The sequence below is a fragment of the Doryrhamphus excisus genome, chromosome 14, assembly GCF_030265055.1.
Source record: "Doryrhamphus excisus isolate RoL2022-K1 chromosome 14, RoL_Dexc_1.0, whole genome shotgun sequence".
NCBI classification, from domain to species: domain Eukaryota; kingdom Metazoa; phylum Chordata; class Actinopteri; order Syngnathiformes; family Syngnathidae; genus Doryrhamphus; species Doryrhamphus excisus.
Genome location: NC_080479.1, coordinates 7,570,144 through 7,587,538, shown reverse-complemented (window position 1 = coordinate 7,587,538; position 17,395 = coordinate 7,570,144). Strand labels below are relative to the sequence as shown.

Genomic DNA, 17,395 nt, shown 5'->3' with positions numbered 1-17,395 from the left:
CACCAGGCAGCTAGCTTGGTCCTCCAAAGATGAACAGGTGATTCATCTGAGCTCTGCATCGATACTTTTAAGTGGAATCCAAACCTATGTCTTTCAACTGGTCTCTTTGTGTTGCTATCAGGTGAGTGTGGAGGTTTTGGTGGAGTACCCCTTCTTCGTCTTTGGCCAGGGATGGTCTTCCTGCTGCCCGGACCGGACCACCCAACTCCTGGAACTGCCTTGCACCAAGCTTTCTGTAGGCGATGTTTGTATTTCACTCACCCTAAAGAACTTGAGGAACGGATCTCTGACCAGAACTCAGCCCCCAGAGCTGGCGCCCCCTACATCGGCCCCAGCCTCCAGTCGTGGGCACCCCAGAGCCCCAAAGCCTGTCTCAAATGTTCCCCAGAGGTGCAGTGGAGGTGTCTCCAGGCACGGGGAGCGAGAGAACGGGCTTGGCCAACGGGGGAGAGGCGGCAGCGGAAACGGGGGCAGCAGCGGGGGCGGCACTGCTGCCGAAAATGGTGATCTGGCATTTGTAGAAAGAGGATCCAGGTTGATTTTAAAAGACGGGCTCGGAGAACCCGGGAAGCGCGGGATGTCATCGGGGGCCAGGAAGCGGAGATGGTCGGCCCCTGAGGGTCGAAAGGTTGAAAAATCAGAGGAGCCGCCCTTGACCTTGGCCAAACCTTCTTTTATCCCTCATGAGGTGAAGGTCACCATTGAGGGAAGGTCGAATATCGGCAAGTGAAGTCTTGTAAGATGCGGAAAGTGGAAGACAACATGAACTTGTTTTGTTTTTGTTTTGAATTCTGAACCGTCGAGACGAAAACGCTCTACACGGTATAACTTTATCAGTCATTTTTATGGATGACACAAACAATCTGTGCTTTTTTTTGTTTAAAGGGTTTTCACAAGATTCGGTGAAGGACGGGCAAAGCGCGCTAGCTCAGTGTGGCGCACGTGAAGCCGTTGTCCCGTAGCGCGTTAGCTCGGCAACGGAAGGCGTTTACGGCGTGCCGCACAGGTGATAGAGGGAACAACACTTCTTCTTCATTAGCTTAGCATTTTAGCATCCTGCTTGATACGCTTATCAAACGTCCTCCTCGCCCGTTTTTTCAATGATTGTCAGAAGAAATACGAATCAGGGGTCATAAAGTTGAACCGTGACAGGTCAATGTTCATTTTATAAATAAGCCCCAACCTGACTTTGTACAAACACACTGGGTTGGCGACCTTTAAAGGAAATATTAAGCGGGAACGTTCCTCCTCGTATTTGGTGATAAATTTTACGTTGTTGTACCTCGAGAGGTCGCTCCGAGCGCCGTGGGTTCCGTCGTTTGGTTGTTTTTAACGCAGTACTGTATGTTTGTCTGTGTTTTTTGAGACGGTGGTGAGTAACAAGTAGCAGCAGCAGCACTTTGGAAGAGCGAAGTGGGGGGGTGATTGTGTATTTTTTTTTTTTTTTTTAATGAATTGGTGCCGTGGATGTGCCTCAAAAGAAATATGACGAAGAGCTCGCGCCACACGAGTTTTGAAGGGTGTCTTGTCTTTTTGTGCGCTAGATTGTGCAAGATGCAGGCCTATGTCTGTCCACACACACACACGCACACACACACACACACACACACAAGCAAACACAAACCAATCCAGGCCACCCCTCTAATTTGATATATGTACTGTATTAGTGCTTAGGATGTATGGAGACGCTTCTATTTCGGTGCATATTGTCCCCAGCGGACTGCACACTCGTAGTTAACAGTAACAGTTGCACAGTGCTATGTGGTGTGTTTGTGTATGAGTTTACGTATACTGTGTATAGACAAATAATACACTCACTTCATAGATCTAGAACTATATATCTATAGAATATGTTCATGTCCAGTGTTTCCACTTGGAATCTTTTAAGAGAATCTTGCAGTTTGCACATCAGGAGGAAGGGAGTCGGTTCTCGGGTTGTTTTTTGTGTGTGTGGTTTCTTTTTTTTTCTTTTTTTTTTTTTTTTTGCCGGGTCCCAGTTCTCTTCAGATGAACTCGAGACCACCCGTAAAAAAAAAAAAAAAAAAAAAAAGAAAGATGAAAAAAAAAAACAAAACACTGGAGCAGCCCCAACATTTCCTAATCATTAAAACTCAAATGAAACCCACAAGGAGCTTAAAGCGGACTTGTGTAATGTGCCTGCCTACTGAGCTCTGGTCAACATTTGGCGCCCCCACAGGGGGTCCCAAATGCTGTTCTGTAGGGAAAATGGCGCGGGGAAACCTGTTTCACAAAGAAGTAGCGGTCAACATTTGGATACTTGGAACTTGTTAAGGGGCGGGGAGGGGATACCTATGCGGGGCCGATGTGTGGGGGCAACCTGAGGCCAACCTAGGGGTCGATGATGTGGGATGATGTGCTTGGTGGATTACACGGACCCCGTATGAGATTTTGAAGATAGTTTATTTTTATAAGAATAAAACAGGGTTCCACTTGCATTGCCACAGTCGTGCATATTTACTTCCCTCCATCACGTATGCTTGTGTATTAACAGCCGCCCCCCCACCCCCACCCCCACCCCTCAGACCACCAGCCCTTGGAACATGTAATCAAACCAATCAGCCTCTTGGAACCTCTACTCTTTTACTTCTTCAGGTTTAACAAAAAAAAAAAAAAGACACAACGTACGTAACTACGGAGCCAAAGCCAAGTGATGCTTGTGTTGCTATGGTTACCTAAGAAAGCAATAGTCATGCACTTTGCCACACACTTATATACATGCTGTATATATACGTATACACTTACACCAAATCATTCCACTGGAGTAGTCGGCAATAAACATTTCATACGAATCCTCCAGCAACAGCAACCAAAACCCTCACAAGAAGAAGAATGCGTTTTTTCAGGCGCACCGACCTGAAGAATCAGCCAATCGTATTCAGGGATTTGTCCCGGTGTATGCAGTACCACACCCCCACTAACCTCCAGCCAGAGTCCAGCACTCGGCTCCGTGCCGCCCCTCTCCCTGCAGGGGGGGCAACACTTTCAACCCTCAGTAACCGTTAGCTACCTTTCACGCAGTGGCGTAGCGTGGGCGCGTCGGGGTGGAGGGGAGGGGGGGTGGGGGGGCGGTCCCAGAGTGGACAAATACAGCAGTGGAGGTTGTGATTTGATGTCAAACGATAGCGGGCGCTGATGTTTGACAACCCACGCTACACCGCTGCTGACTCGACACCTTTTATCGATATCTTTCATCGGCATCCATACAGAAGGCTGGCGACTGTTTCCGAGCGAAGGAAAGAGAACCCCGTCGGTAAATGTTCCGTCATGTGCAATAGTTGACGTTCCCCCTTTTCCTCGCTGTGCCAAGTCCATGTAGCATCATACCTTTTTTTTCTTTTTTCGCTTGAATTTCTGCTTCCGTCTTGTGCTTGGCGGCCTTCCTCTGTTTGTGTGTGTGTGTGTGTGTGTGTGTGTGTGTGTGTGTGCGTTTGCGTGAATGGACAAACCTCGCAAGGTTCATAGAGACCTCATTGCCACAGTGGGGACCACTTTTTTTTAGTAGTAAAAAATAAAAATAAAAAATATGAAAAATAGACGATGCACATGCAAGGAGCGGAGGTTTTTAAAGATGACGTTTCAGCACTTTCCCAATCCTAGCTAGGAGGCGGGCTCTCGCAGAGGATCGACACAAGGGGGGCGATAAAACCTGTTTTTGTTTGTTTTGTTCTTTTGGGTCCAGGTGTCAGGTGGTGTTTGTGGTGGTCGTCGTCGTCTCACGTGTCCCTTCTTTTGTGGGCTTTGTAGCGCTCGCTGTGTCATCTCCCGGCGTCACGGCTGAGCTTTTTATGACGAGCGTCCTCGCCGGAGGATCAAGACTTTGGTTTAGTTTTTCCTCTTTCTTCTTGCACAACAAAAAAAAAATAATGAATGTGTGCAGCTTTGACGTTTTGGATGAATAAAAAAACAAAAAACAGGCACGCGTGCTTTTGGGATGCGTTCACGCTTGGCATGTTTGCTTGGGTTAAAAGGAACTCTGGTGCCTTCGCTCTGCTTGGTTGTTACCCCAAAACAACACCGGGTGGGTGAGGTTGGTCTCGGGCCACTTGCAAGTGAACTCTGGTGCGGTTCAGTTCACTTGGACGCGACACCGACCCCAAAAATGACAAAAAAAAAGCATGCAGAAGTATGTTTTAGAAGCTTTTGGTTCAATCCCAGATGATAAATATACAACATAAGTGGAATATACAGTCAAAAACCAACACATTCAACCCAGTAGACAGCATGTGCGGAATATGTCAGTTACATGATGGCACAAAAGATGCACTTTAAAAGTCCATTTTAAAAGCTTTTGGTGAAAATCCAGATTAAATAAACAAAAGTAAATAATAATAAATATGGAATATACAGTTTAAAAAAAACAACACATTCAACCCAGTAGATGGCATGTGCGTTTGGAATATTTCAGTTACATCATGGCACAAAAGATGCACTTTAAAAGTCCATTTTAGAAGCTTTTGGTTCAATCCCAGATTAAATAAATAATAGTAAATAAAAATAAATATAGTATATAGGCGGAATATACACCAAAAAAACCAACACATTCAACCCAGTAGATGGCATGTGCGTTTGGAATATTTCAGTTAAATCTTGTCACAAAAGATGCACTTTAAAAGTCCATTTTAGAAGCTTTTGGTAAAATTCCAGATTAAATAAATAATAGTAAATAATAATAAATATGGAATATACAGTAAAAAAAACAACACATTCAACCCAGTAGATGGCATGTGCTTTTGGAATATTTCAGTTACATCTTGTCACAAAAGATGCACTTTAAAAGTCCATTTTAGAAGCTTTTGGTGAAATTCCAGATTAAATAAATAATAGTAAATAATAATAAATATGGAATATACAGTAAAAAAAACCCAACACATTCAACCCAGTAGATGGCGTGTGCGTTTGGAATATTTCAGTTACATCATGGCACAAAAGATGCACTTTAAAAGTAAATTTTAGAAGCTTTTGGTTCAATCCCAGTTTAAATAAATAATAGTAAATAATAATAAATATAGTAGGTGAAATATATAGTACAAAAACAACACATTCAACCCAGTAGACGGCATGTGCTGTTGGAATATTTCACATCTTGTCACAAAAGATGCACTTTAAAAGTCCATTTTAGAAGCTTTTGGTGAAATCCAAAATGGTAAATATGGCTGAATATAAAAAAATAACACATGGAGACCGGCAGACAGCATTTTGGCTTGGAATAATTTGACTTAATATGTCACTTAATATTCCAGGAAAGTATATTTTAGAAGCTTTTGGTGAAATCCAAAATGGTAAATGTGGCTAAATATAAAAAAAAATAACACATGGAGACCTGCAGATAGCATTTTGGCTTGGAATATTTGACTTAATATGTCACTTAATATTCCAGGAAAGTATATTTTAGAAGCTTTTGGTGAAATCCAAAATGGTAAATATGGCTCAATATAAAAATTAACACATGGAGACTGGCAGATAGCATTTTGGCTTGGAATATTTGACTTTATATGTCACTTAATATTCTAGGAAAAATGCACTTTAAAAGTATATTTTAGAAGCTTTTGGTGAAATGTACACTGGGAAATATAGCAGATTCTAAAAGTAGCAAACGTTCACCCCAGTAAGAAGTAACGTATGTAGAAAGCTGCCCAATCAAGTCCATACTTTAGGCTCTATGTATCTTCGTTCATCTGCAGCATCTGGTCACATGACAGAAATATCAGTTTGAACCCACCACAAGAGCACACCAGGTATCTTCTTTCTCCACAAGTGTGAACGCAGCCTCGTCTGTGTGTGTTCGTTTTGGAGGAATAAAAGAAGAAGCAGTTTGTTTTTGTGTCCTTAGCGCTGGATAACCAACTCAGGCAGAAAGAAAACGTTTATATGCCCACTTTCACGTTGAGTCGAACCCCAATCACTTTACAACGTGGGCTGTTTGGGTTCCAAGATGTGTCAATTTACCACAAATAATTTCATATGATTAACAATCATTGACAATTAACTAGTTATTATTATTATTATTATTATTATTATATTAAGTGTATTATGCTGGAGATGGCTGGGATTTATTTGTATTTTTTTGGTTTGTTGACCCCCGCTTACTGCCACTTGTTTCCGAACACTCAGGACCCCCCCGGGACTGTGCAGGAAGTGTGTGTGTGTGAGGGGGGGGTCAGAACTTTATGGTGGCAGAGGACAGTGTGGCCTGCAGGGGGCGCAGTAGTTCCCAGCCAACTTTGTTTGTACTACAGTATATTGTACTCACCATCTCTCACAGACCACCACCCAGACCCCCCCCCCCCCCCGCCCCCCCCCCAACCCTCTATAGCCATGGAGAAACCTTGTCGGTGTAAACGTATTTGACATCTGTACAAATGCACCTCTTTGGAAAAACAAAATGAAATCTTGACATATCGGGAAGAAACGTCCGCCTTGTGTGTTTATTTCAACCCACGGCCCCCTCCCCATGTATTGAACACCACCTGTCTGTTACACACCACACACATGCTTAAACATGTCCAAAGGCTAACCACGGTACATCTTTTTCCTTTCCTTGTTGCTCTTTAGAAGAAGACATGTTTTGGGCGGTTTACCGAAAAAAACACCTGGAAATATAATAATGATAATAAATATTATAAATATTGTTTTGCTAGTATAAAAATGAATACAATAAAAAAGTATTCATTTGTTTTTTTATGTCCCAATATCTTATCACCAGAAGGGACCCCATGTACCATAGTATGTCCCAAAATCGTATCACCAGACGGGACTCGATGTACCGTAGTATGTCCCAATATCGTATCACCAGATGGGACCCCATGTAATGTAGTATGTCCCAATATCGTATCACCAGACAGGACCCCTCCCAAAATCGTATCACCAGACGGGACCCCATGTACATACTGTAGTATGTCCCAATATCGTATCACCAGACAGGACCCCTCCCAAAATCGTATCACCAGACGGGACCCCATGTACATACTGTAGTATGTCCCAATATCGTATCACTAGAGGGGACCCCTCCCAAAATCGTATCACCAGACGGGACCCCATGTATCGTAGTATGTCCCAATATCGTATCACCAGACGGGACCCCATGCACATACTGTAGTATGTCCCAATATCGTATCACCAGACGGGACCCCATGCACATACTGTAGTATGTCCCAATATCGTATCACCAGACGGGACCCCTCCCAAAATCGTATCACCAGACGGGACCCCATGTACCGTAGTATGTCCCAATATCGTATCACCAGACGGGACCCCTCCCAAAATCGTATCTCCAGAGGGACCCCATGTACATACTGTAGTATGTCCCAATATCGTATCACCAGACGGGACCCCTCCCAAAATCCTATCACCAGACGGGACCCCAAGTACTGCATAGTATGTCCCGATATTGTATCACCAGATGGGACCCCATGTAATGTAGTATGTCCCAATATCATATCACCAGGCGGGACCCCTCCCAAAATTGTATCACCAGACGGGACCCCATGTACCGTAGTATGTCCCAATATCTTATCACCAGACGGGACCCCATGTACCGTATAGTATGTCCCAATATCGTATCACCAGACGGGACCAGACGATGAAGATTGGGGCTATGCGATGAGGCGAGATTTGAACATTAATTTGATGAAAAACAGAATGAAAACGTATACGGCCATATATTGTGTTGCTGACAAAAGGGCTCACTCCGTTCATGCTGTTGCTCTTTGGAACAAATGTGCCAAGGTGCTGGAAGCAGTGCACAGAGTGAACCCTCATCCTGCCTGTTTGGAGATGAGGAAAAAGGGGACATAACGAGGATATAACGAGGGGGATATAACGAGGCGGGCAAAATGATGCAGTTTATTTATTGTCACCAAATCTCCCGCCGCATTGCAAAGAAGTTTGCATTGGATTCGCAGATGAAGAACCTTTGGAGAACTCCACAGCAGGATTTTTCAGGCCTTTGGTGTCTTTAGCGTACATGCTATGTAAGTTCATGTTTCACAGTCGTCTGCAAAAGGCCACGTCATTGCATCATCGGTGCAGCGTTACATAAGCGACGTGTCAGTGAGCTGGAAAAGATCTCCTGAGATGAAGTTTGCAGGTGTTCCTCCTCCCTGTACGTCTGCACACGTAAACACTTAGACAAACATCTGGCTGGACTGCTGCGTGACTCTGATGAAGGTGGTCCTGCGGCTCAGCTCCTTCAGCTTGGCGGCGCCCACGTAGGTGCAGGTGGAGCGCAGACCCCCCAGCACGTCCCGGATGGTGTTCTCCACATCGCCCCTGTAGGGAACCTCCACCGTCCTGCCCTCGGACGCCCTGAAATCAGCACGTGGGTACCGTAAGCCACCCGTGTACGCGCTCTGTCCGTGCAAGCGTCTCACCTGTACTCGGCCACCCCGCCCACGTATTTCTTCATGGCGGTATCCGAGCTCATGCCGTAGAACAGCTTGTACTTTTTGCCGTTCTTCTCGATGAGCTCTCCGGAGCATTGGTCGTGGCCCGCTAGCATCCCGCCCATCATCACAAAGTCTGCGCCAGCACCTGTCCGGGTCAGAGGTCATTATGCTATAGTAAGCAACGCTAGAAATAGTGAAGGCCATCTTTTAGCTTTGAACAAAAAAAGAACCTACTTAATATTCATGCAAGTGGAAAAAGAAGCTCATCTGGTATTTTTCCAGACAGGTTTCAGACTCACCAAAGGCTTTGGCTACGTCTCCAGGGCAACTGCATCCTCCATCCTCAAGAAAAAAATGTGTCGTATAAGAGTGGATTTTAATGAGGGCTCCCTCTGTTGGCTGTACTGTGGTACTACCACCAAAGTATGTACTTACTGAGATGATGTGTCCTTTGAGGCCGTGGGCGGAGTCGGCGCATTCGATGACGGCGCTCAGCTGGGGGTACCCGACGCCCGTCTTGATCCTGGTGGTGCACACTGACCCTAAAACACGCAAAGTTATTCAAAGCTAATTTTAATATGAATGATGGGTCACTGGTGTATCATGTTGACGCTCCCACCAGATGGCGCCATTTTCCCGTCCAATACAAGGTTTATGTTTTGATCACAGTATGTATCGCGTTTTTTCAAAAAATAATGCACAAATGATCACTTTAGTCGTTAAATACGGTCTATTACTAGTAAATGAAATCATGTTTAAGCAATTTGTACTTATTTTTGGCCTAAATGAGCATAAATAAAATACAAGGCAGAAGGAGCATTGGGATCGATATCAAACACGAACACACACAGGTTTGCCACCATTATCAATTAATCAAACCATAAATAAAAACAAACTCGATATCAACATGTGCGTGCATGTTTGTTTTTCTCCTGAAGGTGTTTTTACTCACTTTTTGTCTCCCCACATTAAGTGTTACAGCATCAGTGGCTGTATTCTACATTGACCACTAGGTGTCGGTGTTCGGTCACAAAGGCACTAGTCTTGTCACTAGGTTCCCGAGGGAAGACATTTACTGTGACACAGCTGGAGCTGGCGTTTTATTTACGTCTTTATATGTCATATTTTACTCTTATTCTTATTCAATACGCTGTCCAGGAAAGAATAACTGCTAGCCTGTGAGTCTATGATATCTTAGTTATGTCTAATATGTCTTATTTTCTCTGATTATGTTTATGTTATGTTATGCTCTGTAACAACTCCTCGTTTATCGCGGCTAATTGGTTCTAAAATGGAACATTTTCGGAGTTAGAGCACACAAAAGCTGTAACATCATGACGGCATCGTAGACATGAAATAACACCCCAAAAGTCACTTTTACACTCGTATTTACATGTTTACAGCACATTGCTCAGCCTACGGGATCACTGAAGGGACATAACAGACCGCCGCTCGCACAGCAAGCTACCGAGCTAACTCGTTAGCCTCATCAATTGGCTTATTCTAAACTTGGGAAATTATTTCCAATCGAGTGAAGGAGGGCAGAGAATACGTAAACTTACAATTTCCAGACAAAATTAGAACATAAGTCTTTTTTTCTACTCGATGTCAGCCATGTCCTGTCTTTCTCTCTGCTAGCTAGTAGCCAATGTAAAAGCTAATGTCATCCAACCTCATGTTTCATAACAGTTCTCATAGGAGTTTAATGTCATGTCTTGAGGGCTCTAAATGCTATTTAGAATATCGTAAGCATGTTTTATTTTTATTTTATTGCGATAAACGAGGGAATACTGTGTTCAAACGTCATGAAATGATTTGTTTATTGGGTTTGCTATATTTGTCATTGGCCAGTAAGAGTATGACTGGGCTGTGTGAATTCTGCCTAGCAACCGGTGGCCATGCAAAGCTGCACTGTACAGGTGTTAGCATAACTGCTACTAAGCAGTTTCAAGTCGTGTGTCTTCATCTTGCAGACCCGTCCACCCACCTGGCCCGATTCCCACTTTGATGATGTCAGCACCAGACAGGATGAGCTCCTCCACCATCTCGCCCGTCACCACGTTGCCAGCCTGCACACAGCATGCTTCGTCATCATCATCATCATGACCATGACCGAGTGACAGGTGAACGATGGTGACAACTTCTTACCATGATGGTGTGTTTTGGGAACTTCCCCCGTACGGTCTTGACAAAGTCCACAAAGTACTCAGAGTATCCGTTGGCCACGTCCAGACAGATGTACTTGAGAGCGGGCACGGCCTCCACGATGGCGCACAGCTTCTCCAGGTCGGCGCCGCTGCTGCCCGAGCTGGCGGCTATGTGCTAATGTGAAAATGAAACGCTGCTCAAAGATCCTCTATGTGACAGGAGCGCTCTGCTGTTGTTAAGGACGGGTTTAAAGTACCTCTAAGCAATCTGGGTGATCAGCAGCAAAGTTCTTCCACTGGTCCACGGTGTAGTGCTTGTGAATGGCTGTGAAGAGAGTGTGCTGGAAGACAACCATGTGATCACATGTATTCATGGACACAACGTTTGGTAGCTGCACAATCTTGTGTTACTTCCAATCGCGTAAATGATTCATGAGTGAAAGACTCACTTTGCTGAGCACTTGCGCCATCTCAAAGGTGCCCGTGGTGTCCATGTTGGCGGCGATGATGGGGACGCCGGAGTAGCTCTGCTTGGAGTTCCGGAATGTGAAAGTCCTCTGAAGGTCCACCTAGAGGACAAAGAGGACATTCCGCTCTTACTACGTCATCTTGAATCATATGTATTTATTGGGCTACATTGGGCTCTAATTAGCGGGCGTGCGGGTGTCCCTAATGTTGTGACCAGTGAGCGTGTATACTGTAGTGTCCTGCCACGTTTGGAATGTGCTCTGAAGGACTCGCCACTGCAATACTTGCTGCTATTTTTAAACAAGCTTTCCCAGAAGTCCTCCTGAGGGCCTTATGTTGCTGTTGTGGTCCATTTGGTACCACATGGTGTGGGACGACGCCGCACGCCGTCATAGTGCCGCTTTACATTAAGGGTCTATTTGCTGGTTGTGACTAGTATATGACCTGTTGGCTCACTATTTGGCAAGTTTAAACTACGCTTAAGATAGCCAGCAGGCTTCAGCCAATTAGGAACAGGTATTCCTAAACAAGTTTGTTTACAAATTAGATTTTTGTTTTGTCCCAAGCAGGGTGTGCTTTTAAATGGGGGCGGGCCCACAGCAGTACCTGCTGCTCGTTGAGAAGAGCAACACTTGTTTTCATGTTCGGGTCTCCAAAAGCAGCCAATAAGACCTATAGAATCTATAGGGGTCTGAATGCTGATCCCTCCTTCTCTCCTCCTCCTTAATTCCAGGCAGAGCAGGCATGTTAAGAAGCAGCGTTGAAGCAGAAGCTGCCATCTACTGTGCAGAGTTGGAACAACAAGCTACGAGGGCCGACATGTAGCACCAAATCTATTTGTGGCGCGGGCCTTCACAAACGAATGAGGGTGTAAGTTTCTCAATATTTCATTGTTTTCCTACATGATGAAAGTCCAATCCTGGACACTGGTGAGGAATCTTCTCCACCAATACCGCCTGAAGAATACCATGAAGCAAGTACCACCATTTAACCTGCTCCGTTTCAGAGGACCTTGGGTTGATGAACTTGGATTGGCGGTTGTAGTGACGTGAGATTACCTTTCACACGGCATGGAGAGAGCTGAGCGGACATGATATGCCTGAAATGCTTCTCCTCTCATTCAGTGTGGAAGTGGTAAGTTTGTGTCTTCTTTGTCCTTCTTCGTTGTTCGTTTTGAAACACTTTTTAAAGTTTAGAATAAGTGAATTGGAGAGGCTAATTAGTTAGCTTGCTATGCTAACAGTAGCTGTCTATTACGTTCCTGCAGTAATACCATAGCCTGCACAATGTGTTGTAAACAAGAATATTTCAAGTGTAAAAGTGACTATAGGGGTGTTATTTTATGTCTGCAGGGCTCTAATATGTTAAAATAATGTTAAAACGTGTATTTTAAAAAGCAATAGACAGCTGTTCTATGCTCTAACTACAAAAATATTTAATATTGTATATTGAATCCTACTTCACTGAAATTGGCTGACCCCGGTCGGTCTGGAACCAATGAACCAGGATAAACAACGTTTTACACCATTTTAAAAGCATTGTATTGGACGCTACCTTTCTTCATTGTTCATGAGGGAAAACAATCCTAAAAGCCATTTTTACGCAAACTACGATTACTTGCAGGTGTAATAAATATGATAAAGGACATAAACAAGCAGTCAAACCGCTCCTTTAAAGGACTTGTTGCTGTTCGTTAACAAGAATTCCAAAGCCGCCTAATGACTGTAGATGCTGCTTTGTGTGTTTGTGTCACCTTTCGAGAAGGTCACGCTGCTCTCAGATCAGCCATTATTGCTGGTGACGCACAACAACAGCACACAAGGTGATATCCGTGTGTAGCACATGCAAACAACAGCCTGCATGCGTGCGCGTGCGTGCGTATACTTCCTGCATGCAGCAGTAGCGAGCTTACCTCTGAGCGACTCTTCAAGCTGCTCCGTTTGGGCCTGAAGAGGACATCCTTAAAGTCCAGCTTGAGGTCTGCGTCCACACGAGGCATCCTGGAGGAGGAGGGTGGTGGTGATGGTGATGATGATGATGAGGAGGAGGAACAGGCACTGGGGACCCTCTTGAGGAAGGCTGCTGCTGCTGCAGAGGAACTGATCAAGGTGGCGGTGGTCCCTGGTCTGGAGCCCAAACCACCAAATCCGAACCTCCAGGCAGCCAGTGTATTTATAGCAAAGGGGGGCGCTGCCCAGCCCCGGCCCCCATGGCTTTATTTGGGCCTTCACACCCTACTCCTCCTCCTCCTCTCTCTGTACATGCGCACACACACACACACACGCACACACACACTGCAGTGGTGTGTGCTGCAGTGCTAAAGAGCACACCTGCTGTCCACTTGGGGCATTGCGGCCAAACAGCACACTTAAAGGTAGAACAAGTCCTCAAATACACTTAGTGACATTTACTTAAGTACGAGTAAAAGTATGTGTCTAATAATGTGTTAGAGGAAAACTTTCATTATATGGCGGCACTTAGTAGACAGCAGAATGCAAACGGGATAGAATCAAAGTAATACAAATATGGACAAATAGGATTTCTTAGTGATGTTCTACACAGCATGTGTATATGTGTATATTTGTATATGTGGATATGTGTATATGTGGATATGTGTATATGTGGATATGTGTATATGTGGATATGTGGATATGTGTATATGTGGATATGTGTATATGCGGATATGTGTATGTGCCCTACAGCTATTGTTGACGTCATGAAGGCTTCGCTACGCATTCTAAAACAAAGACGGGAGCTCTGCCAAGTATCCGTCACTCAGATACAGACATGGGAGCTGTAAGTTGGATTGTTTTCTTTTTCTAATAGGCTAACCTAGCATGATGTGTAATGTTAGCATTGTGGCTCACCTAGCTATGGTAATGGTAATGGTAATGGTTTAATTTAATTTAAACATGCATCAGATTACAATTGAGTGCATCCCATAATCAGTTCCCAGTTCCACATGTCCAAAAGGAGTAGGAAGAAGCAAAGCTTATTAAATCCTACCCCTCCATCTGGTACTTTTACAATCACTAACTGTTACATTTGTTCACCTCCTGCTTTCCATAATACAGTTTAAGGTTTTTTTTAATAATTTTTTTAATAATGTACCTCGTATGATAATGTGGCGTGTGTCCTCCTGTCCCACCCCAAGTCAGTAATGACTTTAAAACATACGCGATAAACCGATAAATCGACTACAGCAACAGAAAAATAAATGGACGCTAACTGGTTATCTCGCTAGCTAGCGGCTAGAGTTGCTTTGTGATGTTAGCAATGAATAATATGAGTGTAAACATTAAAGGTGACTATCGGGGCTTCAGTTATGCTTAAGACATATCAAAAAAGTCATAAACAGGTTTTCTATGGTCTAAATATGAAAATATGTCATTTATTAACATCGAATCCTATATCATGGTCGGGTCTGGAACCAATTAACTGCTATGAGTGGATTTGAACTGTAACTCCCAAGATCCCCAGTAGGTGTCAGCCTGCTGCCAGAAAAGAGAGCGTTGGTGTTGTCATAACACCCACATGCTTTCCAACACATTCACCCGCCACAGTGTTGGCCACAGCAGATCCAAAAAGCCAAGAGAATAATAATCATAATCACAACTGGCACATTTGATTGAAGCATGAGGTGACTATTGTGCAGGCGTACCTAATGTAAAGGCTGTGTTTTAGACTCTAAAACGTCATGTCATTGATAAGAAGATGCTGGTGATGAATAAGTAAGTGTGCTATCGAAGATGGGGAGGATGCCATCAGGAAGTGCACGTAATGGGTACAAATAAAGTTGAAAGAGCCAGCAGATGTGTCAGCGGGCCGCTTCAATCTCCGAGTGTTTGCAATGCTGGCAGAACTTGAAATGAAGCATGCTTAAAAATTCATTTAGCTTTTACTCCCTGAGGTGGCCCAGGTGATGATGAGGGTGAGGAGGAGCCGTGTGATGCTATGATATGCCAGTATGGGCCACAGCGTACGTTAGCATTCTGGGACGAGTTAGCGATTGTGGGTCACGTATGAGGCTTTAAGGAAGTTAATTATTGCTGGAGCTTGCTCTCCTTTCCTTAGCATAATCTTATCTTTCAAGTGGACGCTTGTCATATTGACCCGCCGGGAATAAGCAGCTGCATTATATCGGATAAAAGCTCAATGATCATTTTCCTTACTTGCTACTTCCACTTTCCTTCTCAGTATTTGTTAGGATTCATTATCGTTTCTATTATTGTAAAAAAAAATCAGTATTCACAGTATTTAATTGTGAATGTATCATTTCTATTGTTGCAAGCCCTTCTCAATATTTATTGTCATTCATCTGTATATTATTATTACAAATAACTTTTTCATTCATTTAATATTTTAAATCAAATGAAATCGTACATATAAACTTTGATACGTCTTTATTATTATTATGAATAAATAAATTCCGTATTTTTGAAATGAAATAATGTGTGAAGTAAATAATGTTGGAAATATGTAATTATAATGCTCCTTAGTTTCTTAATTTGTTATTATTGTTAGTGTTATGAATATTATTGTTAATGATAGTATGTATGCGTTGTAATATTTAGCGTTTTTATTAGCCATTGTTTAGTATTTATTTATAATTTGTAAAAAGTGGGAGGTGTAGCCCAAATTATTTTTATAAATAAAATGATACATTAATGATTTTTATTGTGTGACATGCACATTATTTATTTGATCAATATCAATTAAAATATAAACAAAAATATTTTTTAAAGAAATCAAATTTTCCTTAATTGCAACTGTAGAATATTTTTATTATTAGTCGTCATTATTATGAGTTTTAAAATAGTTATATTTGTGAGACTGACTGATGTATGATGTGTGTATAATGACATTAGCCATGTGACTGTGACATCATCAGTGTTCCATATCAGTGGCGTGCATGCTATACTGCACATCCGTGCCCGTGTGGACTTTGACTGTCAGGCAGTGACGTACTGTACCTACCTGGGAAAAAATCTCCATTTATAGCCACGTTTCATGAATTATTGTCAAAATGTCCCGCACACAACATGTGACTTTCTCACATTCCCATAAAACTCTTCATCATCATCACCACCACCAGGCAACATGTTTTTTGGGGATATCTGTTAAAGTGTCATCCGAGGTCAGTTAGTCGAGCCAACACCTGCTGAGGCCGGCGGTGACGCGTGTGCATGAGTGATGGATTCTTGTCAAATATACTTCATGAAGACTAAACAGTTACCGTGTAAACTTTTTACGGCCATGTTTTTATGCCTCTGTTGCCAAACAAAATAAAAAGGTCTTTTATAACGTCAAGAGGGCCCCCACGTGTGTTTTAGAACCCATGTGACATCGGTTTTTCAGTGGCCTACGTGCATATTTACAATGTTGCATCGACGTTCATGATTTAGTCTGGGTTTCAGATTTGAGGTGTTATGCATCCACAAGGGCCCAGGACCGGCTTCACAGCTCAAGTGTAGTTTGTTTCCTGCACTCAACCTGACAGTTAACCTTGCACCTACTTAAAAACCAGTGGGGCCGCTTTCTATCATTTTGTTTACTGCTCAGGCCCCCCTTGTGTAAAATAACACCAATACAGTAAACCTCGGATATATCGGATTCAATTGTTCCCACTGGTTTTCTCCAATATAAATAAAATCCGTTATATGCGTATACCGGAAAATGTCCGTTTTACGCATATACCGGATTTATATCCGGTATATGCGTAAATCGGATTTTATCCGTTATAAAAAGGCACTTCCTTGACTATGTTTCCAATGTACCTGGACTGGGCAATGAAAAGAGACGTAAGGTAATGAGAATTGAACTTTATTGGACTCTGAGCATAACAAATTGTTAATTAAGCTAGGCCCTGTTACGCCCGTCAGGCCTACGTTATTTCCAATAGTGAGGTTAAGATCTCATTCACTGCTGTGCTAGTATTATTGACGTCACTCACTTTTATATTTGTCCTAAATCTGGAGCCAGGAGAAAGACAATAGCCAGTGACATCAACAAGATTAGCATAACGTAGCACTCCTAGCGACGTGAATATAAATCGCGCAGGCCACGCTGCAAATGACGTCGTATAGCGGCCTGTCACAATTCGGCGAATCGGAGCGCCACGATGCGGCCATCCGATATATGCCAGGGAAATTTAATGGAAATGCATTGGAACGGGACTGGAGATTTTGTCCGAAATAGGCGAAATCCGTTATAAAAAATCCGATATATGCAATGAATTTTTATTGGAAATGCATTACAGAAAAATCGGTTCTTTTTTATCTGTCCGTTGTGAGCGAATTTCCGATATAGCCGAGTTCGATATATCCGAGGTTTACACCTTCAGGGGTGTCCGAAGGTTTCCCAGCAAGGGTACGG

The 17,395-nt window shown here is 43.3% G+C and overlaps 2 protein-coding genes across 3 annotated transcripts in view; one reads left to right on the top strand and one right to left on the bottom strand.

Annotated features, from left to right (window-relative positions):
* The window catches only part of atxn1a (ataxin 1a), a 66,691-nt gene extending 62,211 nt beyond the window's left edge, over window positions 1-4,480 (top strand). For both annotated transcript variants that reach the window (XM_058046864.1, XM_058046865.1), the window contains one exon: window positions 122-4,480. In XM_058046864.1, coding sequence (XP_057902847.1) covers window positions 122-730 — 609 coding nt within the window. In that variant the 3' untranslated portion in view covers window positions 731-4,480. The remainder of the gene's footprint in view (window positions 1-121) is intronic.
* Window positions 4,481-7,298: 2,818 nt separating this feature from the next.
* Window positions 7,299-13,251, bottom strand: gmpr (guanosine monophosphate reductase). Its single transcript, XM_058046876.1, has 9 exons — window positions 12,933-13,251; window positions 11,002-11,121; window positions 10,810-10,893; window positions 10,554-10,727; window positions 10,393-10,474; window positions 8,841-8,947; window positions 8,705-8,747; window positions 8,391-8,550; window positions 7,299-8,325 (listed from the first exon to the last, which is right to left on the bottom strand). The coding sequence occupies exons 1-9, from the start codon at window positions 13,017-13,019 to the stop codon at window positions 8,145-8,147; spliced, it is 1,038 nt and encodes a 345-aa protein (XP_057902859.1). The 5' UTR covers window positions 13,020-13,251; the 3' UTR covers window positions 7,299-8,144.
* Window positions 13,252-17,395: the final 4,144 nt, after the last annotated feature.